Source organism: Salvelinus namaycush, chromosome 15 (genome assembly GCF_016432855.1).
Source record: "Salvelinus namaycush isolate Seneca chromosome 15, SaNama_1.0, whole genome shotgun sequence".
In the NCBI taxonomy this organism is placed as follows: domain Eukaryota; kingdom Metazoa; phylum Chordata; class Actinopteri; order Salmoniformes; family Salmonidae; genus Salvelinus; species Salvelinus namaycush.
Genome location: NC_052321.1, coordinates 35,643,775 through 35,664,813, shown reverse-complemented (window position 1 = coordinate 35,664,813; position 21,039 = coordinate 35,643,775). Strand labels below are relative to the sequence as shown.

General features: G+C 39.9%; 1 protein-coding gene across 1 annotated transcript in view; it reads left to right on the top strand.

Moving 5' to 3' along the window:
* rragd (ras-related GTP binding D) overlaps positions 1-20,661 on the top strand; it is a 41,168-nt gene extending 20,507 nt beyond the window's left edge. Inside the window, exons 6-8 of the mRNA XM_039009819.1 lie at positions 9,730-9,872; positions 15,183-15,331; positions 19,264-20,661. Coding sequence (XP_038865747.1) covers positions 9,730-9,872; positions 15,183-15,331; positions 19,264-19,466 — 495 coding nt within the window. The 3' untranslated portion in view covers positions 19,467-20,661. The remainder of the gene's footprint in view (positions 1-9,729; positions 9,873-15,182; positions 15,332-19,263) is intronic.
* Positions 20,662-21,039: the final 378 nt, after the last annotated feature.

The window sequence follows — 21,039 nt, the reverse complement described above, 5'->3', positions numbered from 1 at the left end:
GGGATGGCGTATTGCTGCAGAATGCTGTGGTAGCCATGCTGGTTAATTGTGCCTTGAATTCTAAATAAATCACCAACAGTGTCACCAGCAAAGCACTCCCACACCATCACACCTCCTCCTCCATGCTTCACGGTGGGAACCACACATGCGGAGATCATCCGTTCACCTACTCTTTCTCACAAAGACACGCCGGTTGGAACCAAGATTTCTACTGGTCTGATGTCCATTGCTTATGTTTTTTGGCGCTTCTTATTGGTGTCCTTTTAGTAAAGATTTATTTGCAGCAATTCGACCACGAGGCCTGATTCACACAGTCTCCTCTGAACAGTTTATGTTGAGATGTGTCTGTTACTTGAACTCTGTGAAGCATTTATTTGGGATGCAATGTGAGGTGCAGTTAATTCTAAAATGCTGACCACACCGCTTGTGTCGCGTGTGCGAGCGTTGCAACTTAAATGTAAACATACATGTTGTTCAATTATTGCACCCTCACTGCTCGCGCGCACCAACGAGCGTCTGCGTTGCCAAGGGCTAAAATAGAAGTCAGTTCTATTTGTGACGCTGATCGTGGTGCAAGTCCTGCCTCTCCCATCCCCTCATTGGTTTATAGAAACAGATATCCACGTGCCATCTCCTCATTGGTTATACCCACGTGGGTGATTGAAAGATGAACTGAGTTTGATCGGTCGTTGTGGTAACTATGAGATGCCAAGCGCCATATAAAGTCCAAAGAAGAAAAAGCCTGGAAGGAGGAGAGATAACTAGAAACAATTCGGTTGACCGTTTTATGTGTAGATTAATTGTCGGAGTAGAGGACTTTGTGCATTTCAGGTAAAATAACAACTCAACGTTTATATTCCAGGACAAATTAGCTATCAACAGCAAGCTAGCTAAATAGGACAAATTAGCTATCAACTGCACGCTAGCTAGCTAAATTGCCATAAATATTTAATGCTTTTCAACCTGTCCCCAGATTAATATAATTGGTTCAGAGTTTGTTTTTGATATTTTAACATGCGTGTCGTGATCACGTGTGGTGTGGGTGGACAAAATCAATTTGCGCACGATAGGTTAGGCTGCGGTGTGATGAACTTTTTCCTTTCCTGTGGCGGTCCTCATGAGAGCCAGTTTCATCATAGCGCTTGATGGTTTTTGCGATTGCACTTGAAGAAACTTTCAAAGTTCTTGACATTTTCCAGGTTGACTGACCTTCATGTCTTAAAGTAATGATGGACTGTCATTTCTCTTTGCTTATTTCAGCTGTTCTTGCCAAAATATGGACTAGGTTTTTTACGAAATAGGGCTATCTTCTGTATATCACCCCAAACTTGTCACTTCACAACTGATTGGCTCAAACACGTCAATTTGTGGAATTTCTTTCCTTTTTAACTTTTAACAAGGCACACCTGTTAATTGAAATGCATTCCAGGTGACGACCTCATGAAGCTGGTTGAGAGAATGCCAAGAGTGTGCAAAGCTGTCATCAAGGTAAGGGTGGATACTTTGAAGAATCTCAAATATAAAACTATCCCATGTGTTATTTCATAGTTTTGATGTCTTCACTATTATTCTACAATGTAGTAAATAGTAAAAAATAAAGAAAAACCCTCGAATGAGTAGTTGTGACCAAACTTTTGACAGGTACTGTAGCTAAGTAAATGGAAGAATACTCTTACTCTTAAGAGCCTTTGGTTGTGCATAGTGTAGTCGTTTGTGTTGCCAGGGAACAGCATCCTCTTCGAAGAAGTAAGAGGTGAAGGCTTCCGGCACATGGATTGCCTCCCGTGCTGCGTTGTTGACCACCCTCCTTGAAACATCCTGCAGAGCAGCAGACTTCTCCTCTGGCACACAGCAGCGAGCTGCAGATCCCCTCCTGGTCCTCGTGTCCATCCTCATGAAGTTATGCAGAACACAGGTAGCCTTCACACGCCTGAATTCCCCAGAGGGAGTCCCAGATGGCCCTGGTCACCCCAACCTTGCAGTGCCCTACACGGTAACGGAAGGCAATCGTTTTGAAGGAATCTCCAGTTGCAAGGTATCTGTAGGAATATGGAAGACAATGTAATTATTAGACTTTTACATCACCAGGTCATTGTGGATTACTAAAGTATAATATATCTCATAACAAATTATGATAACATTGGATAGATAGATGCATGTGCACAGACATGTGCATGTGTAACATGCGACAACGGCAGGATCATGTCAAGGATAGCATCACAAATGAATACATAAATAACACTTGAAGCTTGATGATGAGTTGATCTTTTGAATCAGCTGTGTAGTGCTAAGGCAAAAACAAAACTGTGCACCCCTTTGAGTCCCCAGGACCAGGACTGAGAACCACTGCTCTTCATTGGGACCTCTTCATCTGCAGACAGGCTTTCACAGCTCTCTGTGTCTGTGGACAGAAAACATCACAGGAAACAGACTTCATTATACTTAAATAATACAGCACTGAATATTATGTTACTATTATCTCCATCCTCATTTCTAGGTACTGGAACTACACAAGTACCTGCCCTATCCAGATCGCCTACTCTCTCACTTTGACAGTTGGCTTTGACAGTCCTCAATGGCTGTTAGCTAGCTACCTACAAATGCATTTAGAGTTTGTTTTTTACAATGATAAATACATCGAGATAGCTAGCTAATATGAAGTTAGGTAGATAGTGATATTTAATTCACTTACTGTAGCTAGCTATACGTTATGTAAAGTTGGCTAGATAGCTAGCTAGCTACGTTATCAGCTCATTTGAGTTAGCCTGCACTGTAGCACTGTAAAAAAATGCATGAAATGGAGAATGGATTAAATTATTCACCCATTTAATAACCAGAACGTCATACAAACTTGCTATGCTGAATTCTTGACGCACAATCTAACGTGCTGCTATATGCTGCCAGCACACCCACAAGCGAGCCACTCTGGGCGGCCGGAGCAGCAAGCTGCAATTTACCACGTACTAATGTATACGTACGGTTAGGCTATTGATTATAGAACTAATTAAGTTGGGGTTTCCTCCGTTCTCAATTTTCTTAGACAATTAGGTTAAGGCAAGGGCTGTTTCCTCGTCTCTGCTGCTGCCTCTGCCGCATTGTTCTCAATTAATTGAGCTATTATACACATAGCAATACAGGGAAAGGCGCCAATTTTAGGGCACAGTGAAGATTTTATTTCAGAACCGCGGACAGGGACCGTATCCAACGCGGGAGAAAGCACATTTGTTATAAAATAATATTAGATTTATTAGTGTTGCACCATTATCTTTACATAATATAACCATATACAATTTCAGTATCACATTTCTTAGTGATAGACTGTGCCATCCCCGTGGCCTCCGCAATGGATTAGTCCACTGAGACAGGCGCGAATCAGACAGGTGTCTTGTGCACCATGAAAAAATAAATTGCGACTGCTCGACTAAAGAAATTTAGGTCGACCAACAGCTTGTCGACCAAACAGTTGACTAAATGGGGTCAGCCCTAATAATTATTCACACCCCTGAGTCACTACTTTGTAGAAGCACCTTTTACAGCTGTGAGTCTTTCTGGGTAAGTCTCTAAGAGCTTTCCACGCCTGGATTGTGCAACATTTTCCCATTATTCTTTTCAAAATTCTTCAAGCTCTGTCAAATTGGTTGGTGATCATTGTTAGACAACCATTTTCAGGTCTTGATTTTCAAGTAGATTTAAGTTAAAACTGTAACTCGACCACTCAGGAACATTCACTGTCTTCTTGGTAAGCATCTCCAGTGTAGATTTTGTCTTGTGTTTTAAATTATTGTCCTGATGAAATATGAATTAATCTCCCAGTGTGTGGTGGAAAGCAGACTGAACCAGGTTTTCCTCTCGGATTAGCTCCAATCCATGTATTTTTTATCCTGAAAAACTCACCCATCCTTAACGATTACAAACACACCTATAACATGATGCAGCCACCATTATGCTTGAAAATATGGAGAGTGGTACTCAGTAATGTGCTGTATTGGATTTGCCACAAACATTACACTTTGTGTTCAGTAATTACTTTGCCCCGTTTTTTGCAGTATTACTTTACTGCCTTGTTGCAAACAGGATGCATGTTTTGGAGTATCTGTATTCTGTACAGTCTTCCTTCTTTTCACTCTGTCAATTAGGTTAGTAATGTGGAGTAACGAAGCTAACATATGGAATTGTTTTAAGATGGTCATACCATGGTCATGCCATGAATTTTAAGACCCCTTTAGGTATATACAGTTGAAGTCGGAAATTTACATACACTTAGTTTGGAGTCATTAAAAGTTGTTTTTCAACCGCTCCACAAATTTCTTGTTAACAAACTATAGTTTTGGCAAGTCGGTTAGGATATCTACTTTGTGCATGACACATTTGATTTGCACTTTTCACACCAAAGTATGTTCATCTTTAGGAGACAGAATGCGTCTCCTTCCTGAGCGGTATGATGGCTGCGTGGTCCCATGGTGTTTATACTTGCGTACTATTGTTTGAACAGATGAACGTGGCACCTTCAGGTGTTTGGAAATTGCTCCCAAGGATGAACCAGACTTGTGGAGGTCTACAATTTTTTTTCTGAGGTCTTGGCTGATTTCTTTTGATTTTCCCATGATGTCAAGCAAAGAGTCACTGAGTTTGAAGGTAGGCCTTGAAATACATCCACAGGTACACCTCCAATTGACTCAAATTATGTCAATTAGCCGATCAGAAGCTCCTAAAGCCATGACATCATTTTCTGGAATTTTCCAATCTGTTTAAAGGCACAGTCAACTTAGTGTATGTAAACTTCTGACCCACTGGAATTGCGATACAGTGAATTACAAGTGAAATCATCTGTTTGTCAACAATTGTTGGGAAAATTACTTGTGTCATGCACAAAGTAGATGTCCTAACCGACTTGCCAAAACTATAGTTTGTTAACAAGAAATTTGTGTAGTGTACGTAAACTTCCGACTTCAACGTGGTTAATCAAAATTTTAAAAGTAACTTATATTTGCCAACTTTGTAAAAATAGCCTACGTAAAGCCAAGAAATAAAAACATTGCCGGCTGTTGATAGAAAATATCCTGATTTAAAATATGTATCCTATAAATCACATTGGCTACTCATGGCTTGTCTGAAAGGAACTTGAAACATTCTATCAACTATTACCTTGGGTACAGCCTGAAGATTGTTCTAGAAAACTTGCAACATTGTATAACATTTTCTGGGCCCTCAGAGTTTCCTGCTCCAGTGAGCTCCAGACAGACATAGCTGTAGGCTATTTGCACAAGGGATAAGAAGTGATCAGGTAGGCTTAATTTATGACGTTTCCACCGGATCAGAGCATGACATTTTTTTCCCCTTTCACGCTGAGCTGTTATCGAAAAAGAGATGGAAGGATTTTTCAAATAGGCTACGTTGAGGAACTATTGTCATTCTCAATGGATGCTAAAACAGACTTTGTTTACTTTCTGTTTGAGGTGAAGAAAAAAATCACTTTGAGAATTTCCACAGTGGTAGTGAGTTAAGGCGATCAGAAATACTATCAAATCCCCAAATGTGCAAAAAAAAAAATTCTGGGGGGGGGGGGGGTCATTACTACTATAGCCCATAGAAATGCATTGAATAACACATTCATAAATGGAAAATTAAAGACAGTCCATTTTCTTTGTAAGGAAAAAGGTTTTGAAGTGTTTGTTCTATGTCTTAGAGATATAAGAAAGATCAGGAAATATTTTAGTTATTTTGGACACATTTAACCCCTTAATTTGTTGCCAAAAAACTACCTTCGTACTTCCATGAATTTGTATTGGTTACCTTCAGAAGAGTCCCGTGACACTTGTGGGTCGTCTTTTCATCTGGTCATATCATTTTTGTAGGCCAAACTGTTCAGACGCGACAGATGTCTTTGTGAGTAGACCACATCTTGGGCTGTTTCATAGTCTGACAACACCACTGTAGCTCAGCCAGCCGACATAGGCGGATGCGGCGGATTGAGAAGGATATCTCTAGCTTACACTGAAAGATTTTTTATGTTGCTTCGATTGATGCACTGGTGCGTCAATAAAGTCTTAAGGATTAAACTCTGTAACTGTTTTACATTCGCCATTGTCCTCATGGTGAAGTCCCTGATCCCTATCTTTGCAGTAAATGGGTGTATTTGTTCACCATCCAAAGTGTAATTTATAACTTCACCATGCTCAAAGAGATATTTAATGTGTGCTTTTTTATTTTTTACCTATCTACAAATAAGTGCCCTTCTCTGCGAGGCATTGGAAAAGCTACCTGTTCTTTGTGGTTGAATCTGTGTCTGAAATTCACTGCTTGACTAAGGGACCTTACATATAATTATATGTGTGGGCTACAGAGATCAGGTTGTCATTCAAAAATAATGCAACTTATTATGTGACTTGTTGAGCACATTTTTACTCCTGAACTTAATTAGGCTTGCCATAACAAGGGGGTTGAATACTTATTGACTCAAGACATTTCAGCTTTTCATTTTTATTTAATTGTAAAAAATTAAAAAAAATACATAATTCCACTTTGACTTTATGGGGTATTGTGTATAGGCCAGTGAAAAAAAAGCTACAATTGAATCAAATTTAAATTCAGGCTGGAACACAACAACATGTGGGAAAAGTCCAGGGGTGTGTATACTGTACTTTCTGAAGGCACTGTATATGGAAACGCCCTATTCTTATTGTGACACCTGGAGGAACATTTGGGTTTACTTGTATGGTATGGGGTTATGGGTAAAGATGGCGCTCTAGTTAATTGGACCTGGTGATACTGTAGGAGCCTGCCTGTATGTAAGATGCCTTTAGACCAACCGTTTTCTGATTTTATATTTGTTCTATAATATAAAATGGCAAGGCCAAAAACAAAGCAATGCATATAAAATAACTAAACAGGTACCAATTAACTAAGAATACAATTTTTCATTTATAATAATAATTAGCAAAAACGTTTACTCTCTTGATTCTGAGGATGTGCTTTGATTTTTTTGCCCCCCCGTGTGCTTTTTGTTGTTGTGACATTCTATTTTGAATATTCACAAATACAATGTATGGGTAATCTATTGTATTCAGTTTATACAGCATGTTACTGTTAATCATACAGTAATTTACTGTGACAAGTACATTATATTTTGTTACAGTAGCTGGCTATTAATACAGAATTTCTTAACATTTGAAAAATGTATTTACTTACTTGAATAGGTCCTCCCACTGTATTTACTTACTTGAATAGGTTCTCCCAATAATGGGCAATCTTCAAGATATTTTCAATGGTAGCTGAGCACAGCCATGTGGACAGGATGAATGGAGGCAAGGAAAAAAGTGTTTGTCTCCAGAGAGGTTTAGAACATGTTGTGCTGTTTGACTTGATCAGTGTAATCCACTTTCAGTTTTAATAAATATACATCTCAGTCTGTCGGCCACACTTGATAACTTAAAAACTAGCATAGGTAACAGTTACCCGGTAATGCACATAACATACAGCTCTCCTTCTACGGGTGTGTGGGAGGAGAGTTCTTGAAATGTAACATCCAATCATAATCTTGCCAGAATACTATTCAAACCGTTTTTGCAATACAACATTCTCCAGACCTCCAAGGGAGGCGTGACAACAATGTGAATTTGGAGGTATGGCAACGCGAGACTAGGGTATGCCTGACATCAGCAAAGACGGGTGTTTTTCAGGATAAAAAGAAGCGGGATGGCGCTAAGCACAGGCAAAATCCTAGAGGAAAACCTGCTTCAGTCTGCTTTACCTCAGACTCCGGGGGAGGAATTCACCTTTCAGCAGGACAATAACCTACAGCACAAGGCCAAATCCACACTGGAGTTGCTTACCAAGAAGACTGTGAATGTTCCTGAGTGACCAAGTTACAGTTTTGACTTACAGTACATCTGCTTGAAAATCTATGGCAAGACGTGAACATTTATGTCTAGCCATGATACCCAACACTTTGACAGAGCTTGAAGAATTTTGAAAAGAATAATCTGCAAATATTGCACAATCCAGGTGTGCAAAGCTCTTAGAGACTTGCCCAAGAAGACTCACGGCTGTAATCACTGCCAAAGGTGATTCTAACATGTATTGACTCAGGGGTGAATACTTATCTAATCGAGGTATATTCGTGTTTTAGTTTTCATAAATGTTAGAATTTGTGTAGATTGTTGACAAAAAAAATGACTATTGACTACATTTTAAACCCACGTTGTAAGACAATAAAAAGTGAATAAACCCAAGGGGGGTGAATACTTATGATTGGCACTGAGTACAGTATGCCTGAAGATTGAAGTTACTCTATGTGCACGAATCTACATTTACAATGACACTTTAATTCATTCAGCAGACACTATTATCTAGAGAGACGTACAGTCAGTGCATTCAACTAAGTTAGTAAAAAAATAACCACATATCAGCGTCAGTCCAAGTAGACTTCTTCAAAATAGCGGAATCAGTGCCAGGAAGAAAGACAAGTATGTTAGGATTCGTCCCAGAGTGATGTAGACTTGTAAAACCAGATGAGTAGACGAGCCAATCAATTGCATCAACTGGTCATCAAAGTAGGAGGGAGAAGAGTGAATGCCTGTCATTCAGTGTCAACACAGATCATACAGAAGTCACTTTAACTCATCAGACATCAGTAATCTCTTGCTGACCATAGATTAGTACTGTATCTAAAATACATTATCGGCATATGGATAGAAGGTTCAAAAGCCATATGGGACATATACATTTTTGGGGAGATTTTAGTTAATGGGAAGAATGTATGAAAACCTTGGCTTTGGGGCTTTATTTCCAAGCTTTCAAGTGAGTGCTCTTTCATTCTCTCGCTCTCTCAATTCAATTCAAAAGGCTTTATTGGCATGGGAAACATATGTTTACATTGCCAAAGCACGTGAAATAGATAATAAACAAAAGTGAAATAAACAAGCCTCTCTATCTCTCTCTTTCTCTGCCTCTCTCCCTCTGCTTATGTAAATTGTTTCTAGTGATCTAATATTCACAGAGGAGCGGGAGACCCAGATGACTGTGTTAGTGCTATATCTTCAAAGTACTCTGTTGGAGTCCTTTTCCCACCACCGACCCCTAGTGCTCTGGAGTTCTTGGTTCCGTCCCAAATGGCACCCTATTCTTTATATACGGCACTACTTTTGAATGGGCCCTAGTCAAAAGTAGTGCACTATATAGGTAATAGGGGGCTATTTAGGACACAATCCTTTTCATATCCCTGGTTGGTGCTCGGTGCTCTCTACTTTCTCTTCTTTGATTTACTTAACTTTGGTCCTCCCTGCCCCCCTCGGCCCCCCTGGCGAGCATACACCATGGCTCTCAACCTCACTCGTTAGTTCCTCTACAGGGCTTTTTGGTCTTGCCAAAATCTATCCCTCCCTGCTGTTTTGAGTTCTTAGAAAGTAGAGCATCTCCAGTTTAGTTTTTGCCCCGTCCTTGCTTTCTTTTTCCCCTGTGTGAGGTAGTCAAGTGTCGAATGTCGGAGAGAAAACACACCAGAATGATGAACTGTTAAAAAGCAGCGGGTGGCTGCAGTGTTTTACGGATCACCTGCTGGGTGGCGGCGAACTGTGGCAGTTCAACATGTAGAATCGTCAGGAAATTGATGGATGATATTCTAGTCGGTGACGATAGCGTGCCCACCTGCTGCTTCTAATCGCTCTGGTGTATTTGCTCTATTATGTGTTTTCTAAGTGTAGTGTGTCATCTCTCTCCGTGTACTTTCAGAACTCGGGCATAGAGAAGGCCTTTCTGTTTGACGTGGTCAGTAAGATCTACATCGCTACAGACAGCAGTCCTGTGGACATGCAGACCTACGAGCTGTGCTGCGACATGATCGACGTGGTCATAGACATCTCCTGCATCTACGGGTGAGTTGAAAGTTGCGTGGAGGTACTGTGCCGGCAAAAACCAACACATTTCTGTTGTATCCTGAGTATAATGGACCAACAAAGATGTTATTGTCTTGAGTCTCACAGTCACAATCAGACCTTCACACCAGGCAGGGCCCTTCAGTTCTGGTCCTGGGGACCCACAGGCTGTGCAGGGTTTTGTTCCAGCCCAGTTCTGGTAATAAAATTGTAATTTAGCAAACACTTTGCCCTCAGAACAAAGTCTGTGTGAATCCTGTTCTTCATACTCACTGTGTCTCTGTTTCACTCCAGCTGAGACACTAATTAGATCCTAATCTGAGTTCCCAGTCTGTTTTAGTAGATAGTTATTCTCTTTCACACACACACACACACAAATGAAGAAATCATGAGTACAAGCACACCTTCATCTACGTTATTCCTCTCACGAATAGCTGCATTCGCAGTTGAAGTCAAAATCTAGCCTTTATTGATATTGGGGAAAATAAAAAAACATTTACTTTCACTTCAAAGTTGTTTAGCAGACGTTCTTATCCAGAGTGACTTAAGGTTAGTGGATTAAACGAAGGCAGTTAAGACAGCCAGATCACAGTCATTGCAAGTAAAAAACAAACACATATTTGCACTCTGAGTTTATGTACATAGAGAGTTCATATGGTAATGTGGGTGGTGCTAAACACGGAAGGCACACAAGTGTATCCTGTTAAGTTGAGCCTTTTAACCACGGTGTGGTGCACTCAAGAGTTCTGCTTTGCTTAGCAAACGCCTATCTTCTCCTTCCACCTGGCTGCCTGTCAGGGAGCTCTATTGCATCAAAACCTGACAAACACAGCAGGTGATCAGCCGTTTTATGTCTCCTCAGTCTTCACCCTAGCCCTGAACACACCCACACACGCACACACGCACACACACACGCACCTCCTGTCCTGCCATGTCCTGTCCTCCTGTTCTGGCCATCAGGCTGACTAGTAGAACCTTCCTCGTAGCCATGAGAGGACGGTAGTAAACAAGCCAGCCGAGGTAAGCCACGTGGTAACGTTAGCTCCCTCTGGGCCCGTTGACCCAATATGAACCAGGTCTGATGTGCTTTCGTTGGGCTGCTGTGCCCTGGCAGGGAGGCTGCTGCTGGGGCTGGGGATATAGGCCGAGGCCTTACCCTGGGCACTGCAGCTGTGGGTTGGGATGGGATGGAGATATGCCACACTGGGGTTTAGGAGGGCTGAGCTGGGGAAGGCTGTTGACTGTGTTTACGCCTCAGGGCACAACACTCTAGATGAGATGAGCTTTCACCGTATATAAGTCTGGGAGACTGCACAGACTTTGAGATATTTTCCAAGGGGGGACGTGTGTGTACAGTGACTTCATAAAGTATTAACACCCCTTGACTTTTTCCACATTTTGTTGTGTTACAGCCTCAGTTATAAATTGTGTCACTGGTTTACACACAATACCCCATAATGTCAAAGTGGAATTGTTTTTACGAATTCATAAAAAATGTAAAGCTGAAATGTTTTGAGTCAATAAGTATTCAACCCCTTTGTTATGGCAAGCCTAAATAAGTTCAGGAGTAAACATTTGCTCATTAACAAGTCACATAATAAGTTGCATGGACTCTGTGTGCAATAATAGTGTTTAACAGGATTTTTGAATGACTACCTCATCTCTGTACTCCATACATCCAATTATCTGTAAGGTCCCTTAGTCGAGCAGTGAATTTCAAACACAGATTCAACCACAAAGAACAGGGAGGTTTTCCAATGCCTCGCAAAGAAGGGCACCTATTGGTAGATGGGTAAACATAAAAAAGCAAACATTGAATATCACTTTGAGCTTGGTGAAGTTATTATTACACTTTGGATGGTATATCAATGCATCCAATCACTACAAAGATACATGCGTACTTCCTAACTCACTTGCCGGAGAGGAAAGAAACCACTCAGGGATTTCACAATGAGGCCAATGGTGACTTTAAAACAGTTACAGAGATTAATGGCTATGATAGGAGACTGAGGATGGATCAACATTGTATACTGAACAAAAATATAAATGCCACATGCAACAATTTAATTGATTTTACTGAGTTACAGTTCATAGATGGAAATCAGTCAATTGAAATAAATTCATTAGGCCCTAATCTATGGATTTCACATGACTGGGAATACAGATATGCATCTATTGGTCATAGATACATACAAAAAATATAGGCCTCACAATGGGCCTCAGGATCTCATCGCCGTATTTTTCTGCATTCAAATTGCCATCGATAAAATGCTCACTAACAGAGATGTAAACAAATGTTTGCACAAAATATGAGAGAAATAAGCTTTTTGTGCTTGTGGAACATTTCAGGGATCTTTTATTTCAGCTCATGATGTGTTTATATTTTTGTTCAGTGTTGTTACTCCACAATACTAACCTAAATGACAGAGTGAAAACAAGGAAGCCTGTACAGAATAAAACATATTCCAAAACATGCATCCTGTTTGCAATAAGGCACTAAAGTAAAACTGCAAAAAATGTAAAACTGCAAAAAGAAATATGTCCTGAATACAAAGCATTATGTTTGGTGCAAATGATCAACAACCAACTTAACAGAACTTGAAGAATTAAAAAAAAACAATAATGTACATATATTGTAAAATCCAGGTGTGAAAGCTCTTAGAGACTTACCCAGAAAGACTCACAGATGTACATGTATTGACTCAAGTGTGTGAATACTTATGTAAATGAAATATTTCTGTATTTCATTTTCAATACATTTGGAAACATTTCTAAAAACAGTTTGTCCTTATGAAAAATGGTTTTTTTCATCTCTTTTTAATTCAGGCTGTAACGCAACAAAATGTCAAGGGGTATGCATTTTTTCTGAACGTACTTTACATATTCCTGTATGTAGGTAATTGTGTGTGAGTGATCAAGGCATGCAAGTGGAGCTCCAATTTAGCTCTTGAGGTTTCATTGGACCAGTTGATTTAACTCTCCTCCAAATACTGGCATTACTCACATGAAGTTTGAACATCATTATCATGGGTTGCTTCCCAAATGGCACCCTATTCCCTATATAGTGTATATACTATGTAGGGGAAAGGGTGTCATTTGGGATGCAGACCCATGACAAAACGGCTGGGCTATTAACATTATTTAGAGGTTTCAGCAAGGTTTTTTTCACCTCATTTAGTTAATGACGCACTCCCCTGACCAACATATTGAATGTCTGCGTCTTTCCCTAGTAATTACATTTGACATTTTTGTCATTTATAAGATGCTCTTATCCAGAGAGACTTACAGTCGGTGCGTTCAACTAGTAAGGGAGAACAACCACATATCACAGTTATTGCAAGTAGGCCCTTCTTTGAAAGGGTCTTTCTTGATTGAGGTTATCCTTTTTTTCTTTTCACAAATTATGACTCCATGTGAAACCGTACATGTTTTTTGCTTTGTTTTCCTCCCCAGTGACATGCAGTGAGAAACTCTTCTTGGTTTGCAGACCTTATGTCAATGCATTCCCCCCCCCCCCCCCCAAGCTCCTGAAAGCATGGGATTAGGTTTGAGCTTTTATTCATTTTGATAATTACCATTTGATCCGGCATCTGTTACATAGTACAGCTTTTTATCTTATGTACTAGATGGTGTTGGCAGAGGGGACACAGGTACACATGTACTTTCTCATTTTAATGCATGTAGGAATATACAGTAGATTATTTGTGCCCCTGTATCAACTCAGGGAAAGCCAGTGTGAGGGTTTGTGCTCAGTTTAATGTTGATGTTTTCCGGTGTTTGGGAGAACACATATCTGTAGAGTTATGTAAGTTCTCGCACTCAAACCATATAAAAGGAAAAACCGAGGAGGCAAGATGCAAAAAATATACTTAATTTAATGTATGCTCGAAATGATAACAAAAGGTGCTAATGCAAAGTGCTTTTTTTTTGTTTAGCACTTTGCACCAGCAATGTGAATTTTTTCGACCATGGATTAAATTATGTATATTTTTGTTTCTTGGCCTCCTTGGTTTTTCATTTTCTTTGTTTGACGGCGAGTACCTACGTTATTCTACCTATAGGCTATCAGCTCTGACTTATAACTGCTGCTGCTACAGTATGCCATTGACTTTCTCAGTGAATAAATCAAGATGGATGCCTTAACTGTTCTACTTGTTTTTAATTGATTGTTATCACTGATTATGCAGATGGTAGCTATTGTGAAGGTTTTTACTTGCAATGATTTTGCTATGTGGTTGCACTTATTGTTAGTTGCTCTGGATAAGATCTGTTAAATGAGCTAAATGAGTTTAGCCATACATGTGTTGCCTTCATTCCTAAACATATTTATTTAAAATCAGTGTTTTTACAGTACCAGACCTTATTGCTTGGTCTTTGGTTAACAAAGAGAGAGATAAGATGCCCTCACTCAGTCATCATCATCTCTCCAAACTAACAAGAATAACCCCGTTTCAGAAGTTAGAACCATTTTAAAGAGTAGTTCTTATTGTATGATTTGACATGATACTACAGTGAGTCTATGAGAATGAACAGTCCCTAAAGAGAACAGAGAAGAGAACTTGGGAAAAGGAATGGGAAATGGGCTTTATTTCGAACAGAATAAAAAATTATTTAAAAGGTATTCAACTCTTACCCTACGAGGTTCGGAGCCTGCTGGTTTTTCTGTTCTACCTGTTAATTAATTGCACCCACCTGGTGTTCCAGGTCTAAGTTGGTCTCGGATTTAGAGGGAAAGAATGAAAAAAAGCAGTGGAACTGGCTTCGAGTTCCAGAGTTGAATATGAGGGGTCTATTGAATATTCATTGAATTGAACTGCTCCTTCAGTTCCTTGGCCGACAATGTAAAAGCACAAACAAAATACATTATTAAACCAACAACAGCAAGGTTTCCTTTATCTCTGTATTCATTTTAATCCCAGTACTGGTATTCTTACATTTAGGATGTGCATATCACCCTCCTTTTCTTCTTTGAATGAATTTTAGCTTAAATCTCGCTATCTCAACCTTTGTTCTCTTCTCGCTCTCATCCCCTCGTTCTCATCCCTCTCTCCCAGGCTAATGTGGGACGAGGCAGGTACACCCTATCACTCACTCTTCCCTGGTTCTCGTCCCTCTCTCATTCCTGGTTCTCTTCCCTCTCTCATCCCCTCGTTCTCATCCCTCTCTCCCAGGCTAATGTGGGACGAGGCAGGTACACCCTATCACTCACTCTTCCCTGGTTCTCGTCCCTCTCTCATTCCTGGTTCTCTTCCCTCTCATCCCTCGCTCTCTTCCCTCTCTCATCCCCTTGTTCTTATCCCTCTCTCCCAGGCTGACGGAGGAAGAGGCAGGTCAGCCCTATGATAAAGAGTCCATGGCCATCATCCACCTGAACAACACCACCGTCATGTACCTGAAGGAGGTCACCAAGTTCCTGGCTCTGGTCTGCTTCCTCCGAGAGGAGAGCTTTGAGAGGAAAGGTAACAGAGAGTTAGGGAGGAGAGCTACGAGAAGAAAGGTGAGAGAGAGTTAGGGAGGAGAGCTTTGAGAAGAAAGGTGAGAGAGAGTTAGGGAAGAGAGCTTTGAGAGAAAAGGTAAGAGAGTTGGGGAGGAGAGCTTCGAGAGTTAGGGAGGAGAGCTTTGAGAAGAAAGGTGAGCGAGAGTCAGTCTCTATCCCAAATGGAACCCTATTCCCTTTGACTTCTTCTGGCTGCAGCCCGGTGTCGGTACACTTATGACAACAGCCAGCTCAAGTGCAGGGCGCGAAATTCAAAAAATATTTTTTAGAAATATTTAACTTTCACACATTAACAAGTCCAATACAGCAAATGAAAGGTACACATCTTGTGAATCCAGCCAACATGTCCGATTTTTAAAATGTTTTACAGCGAAAACAGCACGTATATTTATGTTAGCTCACCACCAAATACAAAAAAGCACTAACATTTTTCACAGCACAGGTAGCATGCACAAAACCAACCAAACTAACCAAGAACCAACCAAACTAACCAACAAACAACTTCATCAGATGACAGTCTTATAACATGTTATTCAATAAATCTATGTTTTGTTCGAAAAATTAGCATATTTCAGGTATAAATCATAGTTTACATTGCAGCTACAATCAGAAATTGCACCGAAAGCAGCCAGAATAATTACAGACACCAACATCAAATACCTAAATACTCATCATAAAACATTTCAGAAAAATACATAGTGTACAGCAAATGAAAGACAAGCATCTTGTGAATCCAGCCAATATTTCCGATTTCTTAAGTGTTTTACAGCGAAAACACAATATAGCGTTATATTAGCTTACCACAATAGCCAGAAACACAAGCCATTTACCCGCAGCAAAAGTTAGCGATCGTAACAAACCAGCAAAAGATATATAACCTAACCTTGATAAGCTTCATCAGATGACAGTCCTATAACATCAGGTTATACAATACACTTCTTTTTTGTTCGAAAATGTGAATATTTAGAGCTGAAATCAGTGGTTATACATTGTGCTAACGTAGCATCTTTTTCCCAGAATGTGCGGATATTTATATGACACTCAACTATTCTGACCAAATAACTATACATAAACGTTACTAAAAAATACATGTTGTATAGGAAATGATAGATACATTAGTTCTTAATGAAATCGCCGTGTTAGAATTCTAAAAATAACTTCATTACCACATCCAGCTTACGTTATAACGAGAGAGAGCCCAAATCTGGGCGCAAAATAATTGTCTACATATTCCGACAGATATATGAAATATCATCATAAAATGGGTCCTACTTTTATTGATCTTCCATCAGAATGTTGTACAAGGGTGTCCTTTGTCCAGAACAATCGTTGTTTGGTTTTAGAACGGCCTTCTTCCCTCTCGAATTAGCAAGCTAACTAGCCAAGTGGCGCGTAGCTCTCCATCTTCACCATACCCAGAGAACGCAACACGCCTAACGTCCCGAAAAAAATTCAATAATCTAATAAAACTATATTGAAAAAACATACTTTACGATGATATTGTCACATGTATCAAATAAAATCAAAGCCGGAGATATTAGTTGTCTATAACGACAGCTTATCAGAAGGCAATACCAGGTCCCTTCTCGCGCTCTCCAGAAAACAGGAAACTGGTGACACGTCATACAAAGAGCTTTTATTCGACCCCAGATCAAGTTATACACTCCATTTCTTCTCTCACTGCCTGTCGACATCTAGTGGAAGACGTATGAAGTGCATGTATTCTAATAAATATCAAGGACATTTATAGGCAGGCCCTAGAACAGAGCATCGATTTCAGATTTTCCACTTCCTGTCAGGAGGTTTGCTGCAAAATGAGTTCTGGTTTACTCACAGATATAATTCAAACGGTTTTAGAAACTAGAGAGTGTTTTCTATCCAATAGTAATAATAATATGCATATTGTACGAGCAAGAATTGAGTACGAGGCCGTTTGAAATGGGCACCTTTTATCCAGGCTACTCAATACTGCCCCTGCAGCCCAAAGAGGTTAAAGTGCACTGCTTTTGACCAGGGTCCAACCTGGTCCAAGAAGGACCCCTAGCCTTATAGCAGAATGTGCTGTGACTTTATAGGGATGAATTCTAACTTTGGGTATTATGTGCTTGTACTAACACAAAGTTTTATGTTACATACCTAGTTTTTAGATGTGTCGTTGGCACTACAAAAGATTTTCCAAGAAATGTCACACATATCTCCTGTTAACACCAATGCATGATTTATTCAAAAATCTGAGTTACATCAATGCATGATTTATGCCAAGGTCCGAGTTAGCACAGCTACATGCGCATATTCAGATATCACGACGACCAGACATGACATGAATCCACAAGTGCAGTACTGAATACCTGCTGATACTAGAGCACCTGCTACTCTAAATAGCATGCTTCCAAAGGCTAACGACTAACCAGGATTGAAATATTTATAATCCAACCGCTTCTAGCGTGTTGTATGATCTGTGATGAGCACAGTGATATGGGTTAATTGACAGATGGCAGAACATAATTAATATGATGACAATGTAAAGCAAAAAGCTGTATTGTCCAGAGACTAAATACAGTATCCCTTCTTACGCTCAATTAACAGATGAACACATAATAAGTCATTTATATAAATTGCAATGGAAAGCCTATTATTCCATAGATACTTTTCTCTTGCTCGCTCTTGCTCTCTCTCGCTCTCTCTCTCTCTCCTATCTCTTGAAGAGAAGAGTGTGGTTACCTTGGCACCGATGATCAAAGGCTCTCATCTTCCTTTTAACTTGTGAACTTGTCAATTCCTCCCGGCTTGTTAGATTGAGCCTTGGCTGTCTGCGGCAGCTAAGAGATTGGACGACAGATGACACAGCACTTGTGATAATAGGCATTCATAAGAGTGTTCTCTTTGTACAGTACATGGGAAGGCATGGCATCCAAACTATGGGAACAGTCATTTTCAAGTTGTATTTATTAGACTCGTATAGCAGTCTCGGAATTGAGAGTTTAGGAGGCTGACAGCGAAGTCAGTGCATGGTTGTGTATTTCCTGTTTTTTATTGTGTGTATTTTTATTCAACAGTATGGTCTTTGACTTTTTTTATGTGTTACATTTGAACATTTCCATTGGCATTGATTAGTCTTTCCCCCTATCCTATTTGTCAGCAGAACAAAAGCATGGAAGCTTCTTACATCTGGTAAACTGTTTGTCAACGAGTCACAAAATATCCTCTTTTCCCCAAAATAACAATAAAGCCAACAATGATAAGGTTACATTAATTCATTAACTTTAGTGGTTCTTACAACAGGTCAAATCCTACAGGTTATATTATTCAAGGTCGTATCATGCATTGTTTTCACCTGCAGTTTCAAATACTTTTACCCTCCAAAACTTTGGAAGAATGGGGGTAAAAGTTGTCTTCAAAGCATGTATGAGCCCATAGCATCTGCATACTATTCCCTTGAATTGTAAAATAATATTTCAGTCTTTATAAGCGTTTTGACACTTTCAACTCTAGACAATTACCACTCAACAATGGTATATTTAGCTTATCTTCAAATTCAGTGATATAAAATAAAAACATCTCATGTAAATAGCATTGCTCCAAACTTACATATTTCACTATCTAAATAATTAGAGATGGCTAGGCTTTGATAATTTGACAGATACATTAAACATGTATTACCTAACTTTAAGCTAACAAGCTAATGAGACAGAAGAGATTTTTTTTGTTTTTTGTGTTCATTTTGTGTTTCTTGCAATTGCAATTATTATCTGATTCACAATGTAGGATATTTTCGCTCATAATTGATATTGTGAGAGCGAGATGAATTTGTCATTTTAACATTCTAATAGCTATGGTAACTCTGCTCGTCCTGTCTGAATACTGATCTCATCCTATCTTGTCTTTATCCCACAGGACTAATTGACTACAACTTTCACTGTTTTAAGAATGCTATTCAGGAGGTGTTTGATGTACGAGTGAAGGTGCAGAAAAACAGAAAGCTCCTCAGCCAGAGGAGGTGGAGCAAACAGGCCCCAATGGAGTCCTCAGCAGCCAGCACTGAACGCCGCCCCATTGGTGGCATCACATGTCAATCAACCATCTTTAAATCAACATAAGATAAAGAGGAGGTGATATGTGAAGGGCTGTGGGCTGTATGGCCCCAAACACACTCAGGTTGTACAACTGCTGTAACAACACATTTGGCACAACGTTTGTGATACAACAGAGAGGGGGGAACAAAAATAAGATATGGAGACACCAATTTTTAATAGTAAACATTTTTGTGCAAGTGCAGGTCTTCACAACTGTTCAACAATCACTTATGGTTGCATTTCAACCATACAAACCAGCAGATATAGAATCTTAATTTGATCACTCTTTTGTTGCTGAGAACATGATAATTCACATTTCCTGTTACAGAAAGATTATTTTCCTGCTGTAGGAAACGGGCTCAAATTAAGATCCTACATCTGTATAACTTGGGCCAGAAGTTTGTCGAATCATACAAGACCTGACCCGGAAATATATATATATATATAATTACCACATTTGTTACAGTTGACCTGTATGTTGAGTGTCAGCCCATAGTAGGGCATGCTGAAGTTGTATCATTTTTTACAAGTAAGGGCCTGTAATGTCATATAATACTGTCACTAATAATAATACATGGTCATAGTCAAAGTAATATGGATGGGCCTTTTGAATACTGTAGAAGTAGGATGGACACTGAAATCACACTGGCTGCATCCCACATAGCACCCTAGTCCTTTTATAGTGTGTAAGCCCCATAGGTCTCTGGTCAAATGTAGTTGACTATATAGGGAATTGGATGTCATTTGAGATGCAGCCATGATCTTTATGGAAGCAGTCCACCAAAGCAACAGATTGTAAGAACAGATGTTCATAAAGCTACCAGACCAGGTTCAAATACTATTTGAAATCATTTCAATCATTTCTGTGCTTGACTTACACTATATATGCAAAAGTATGTGGAAACCCCTTCAAATTAGTGGATTCAGCTATTTCAGCCACACCCATTGCTGTCAGGTGTATACAATCAAGCACACTGCCATGCAATCTCTATAGACAAACATTGGCAGTAGATTGGCCTTACTGAAGCGCACATAAACTTTCAACGTGGCACCGTCATAGGATGCCACCTTTCCAACAAGTCAGTTCATCATATTTCTGCCCAGCTAGAGTCTACCCCGGTTAACTGTAAGTGCTGTTATTGTGAAGTGGAAACGTCTAGGAGCAACAATGGCTCAGCTGCAAAGTGGTAGGCCACACAAGTTCACAGAACAGGACCGCCAAGTGCTGAAGCGCGTAGCGCGTAAAAGTCATCCGTCCTCGGTTGCAACACTCACTGCCGAGTTCCAAACTGCCTCTGGAAGCAACATCAGCACAAAAACTGTTCGTCCGGAGCTTCATGTAATGGGTTTCCATGGACAGGCAGCCACACACAAGCCTAAGATCACCATGCGCAATGCCAAGCGTCGGCTGGAGTTTTGTATAGCTCGCCGCCATTGGACTCTTATGTTCACCAGGGATTGTTTTATTTTACACCATTATTATTATTATTATTAATGCATCTCATATTCATGTTTTCATGGAAACCCGCGTTCTCTGGAGTGATGAATCATGCTTCTCCATCTGACAGTCCGACAGACTAATCTGGCTTTGGCGGAT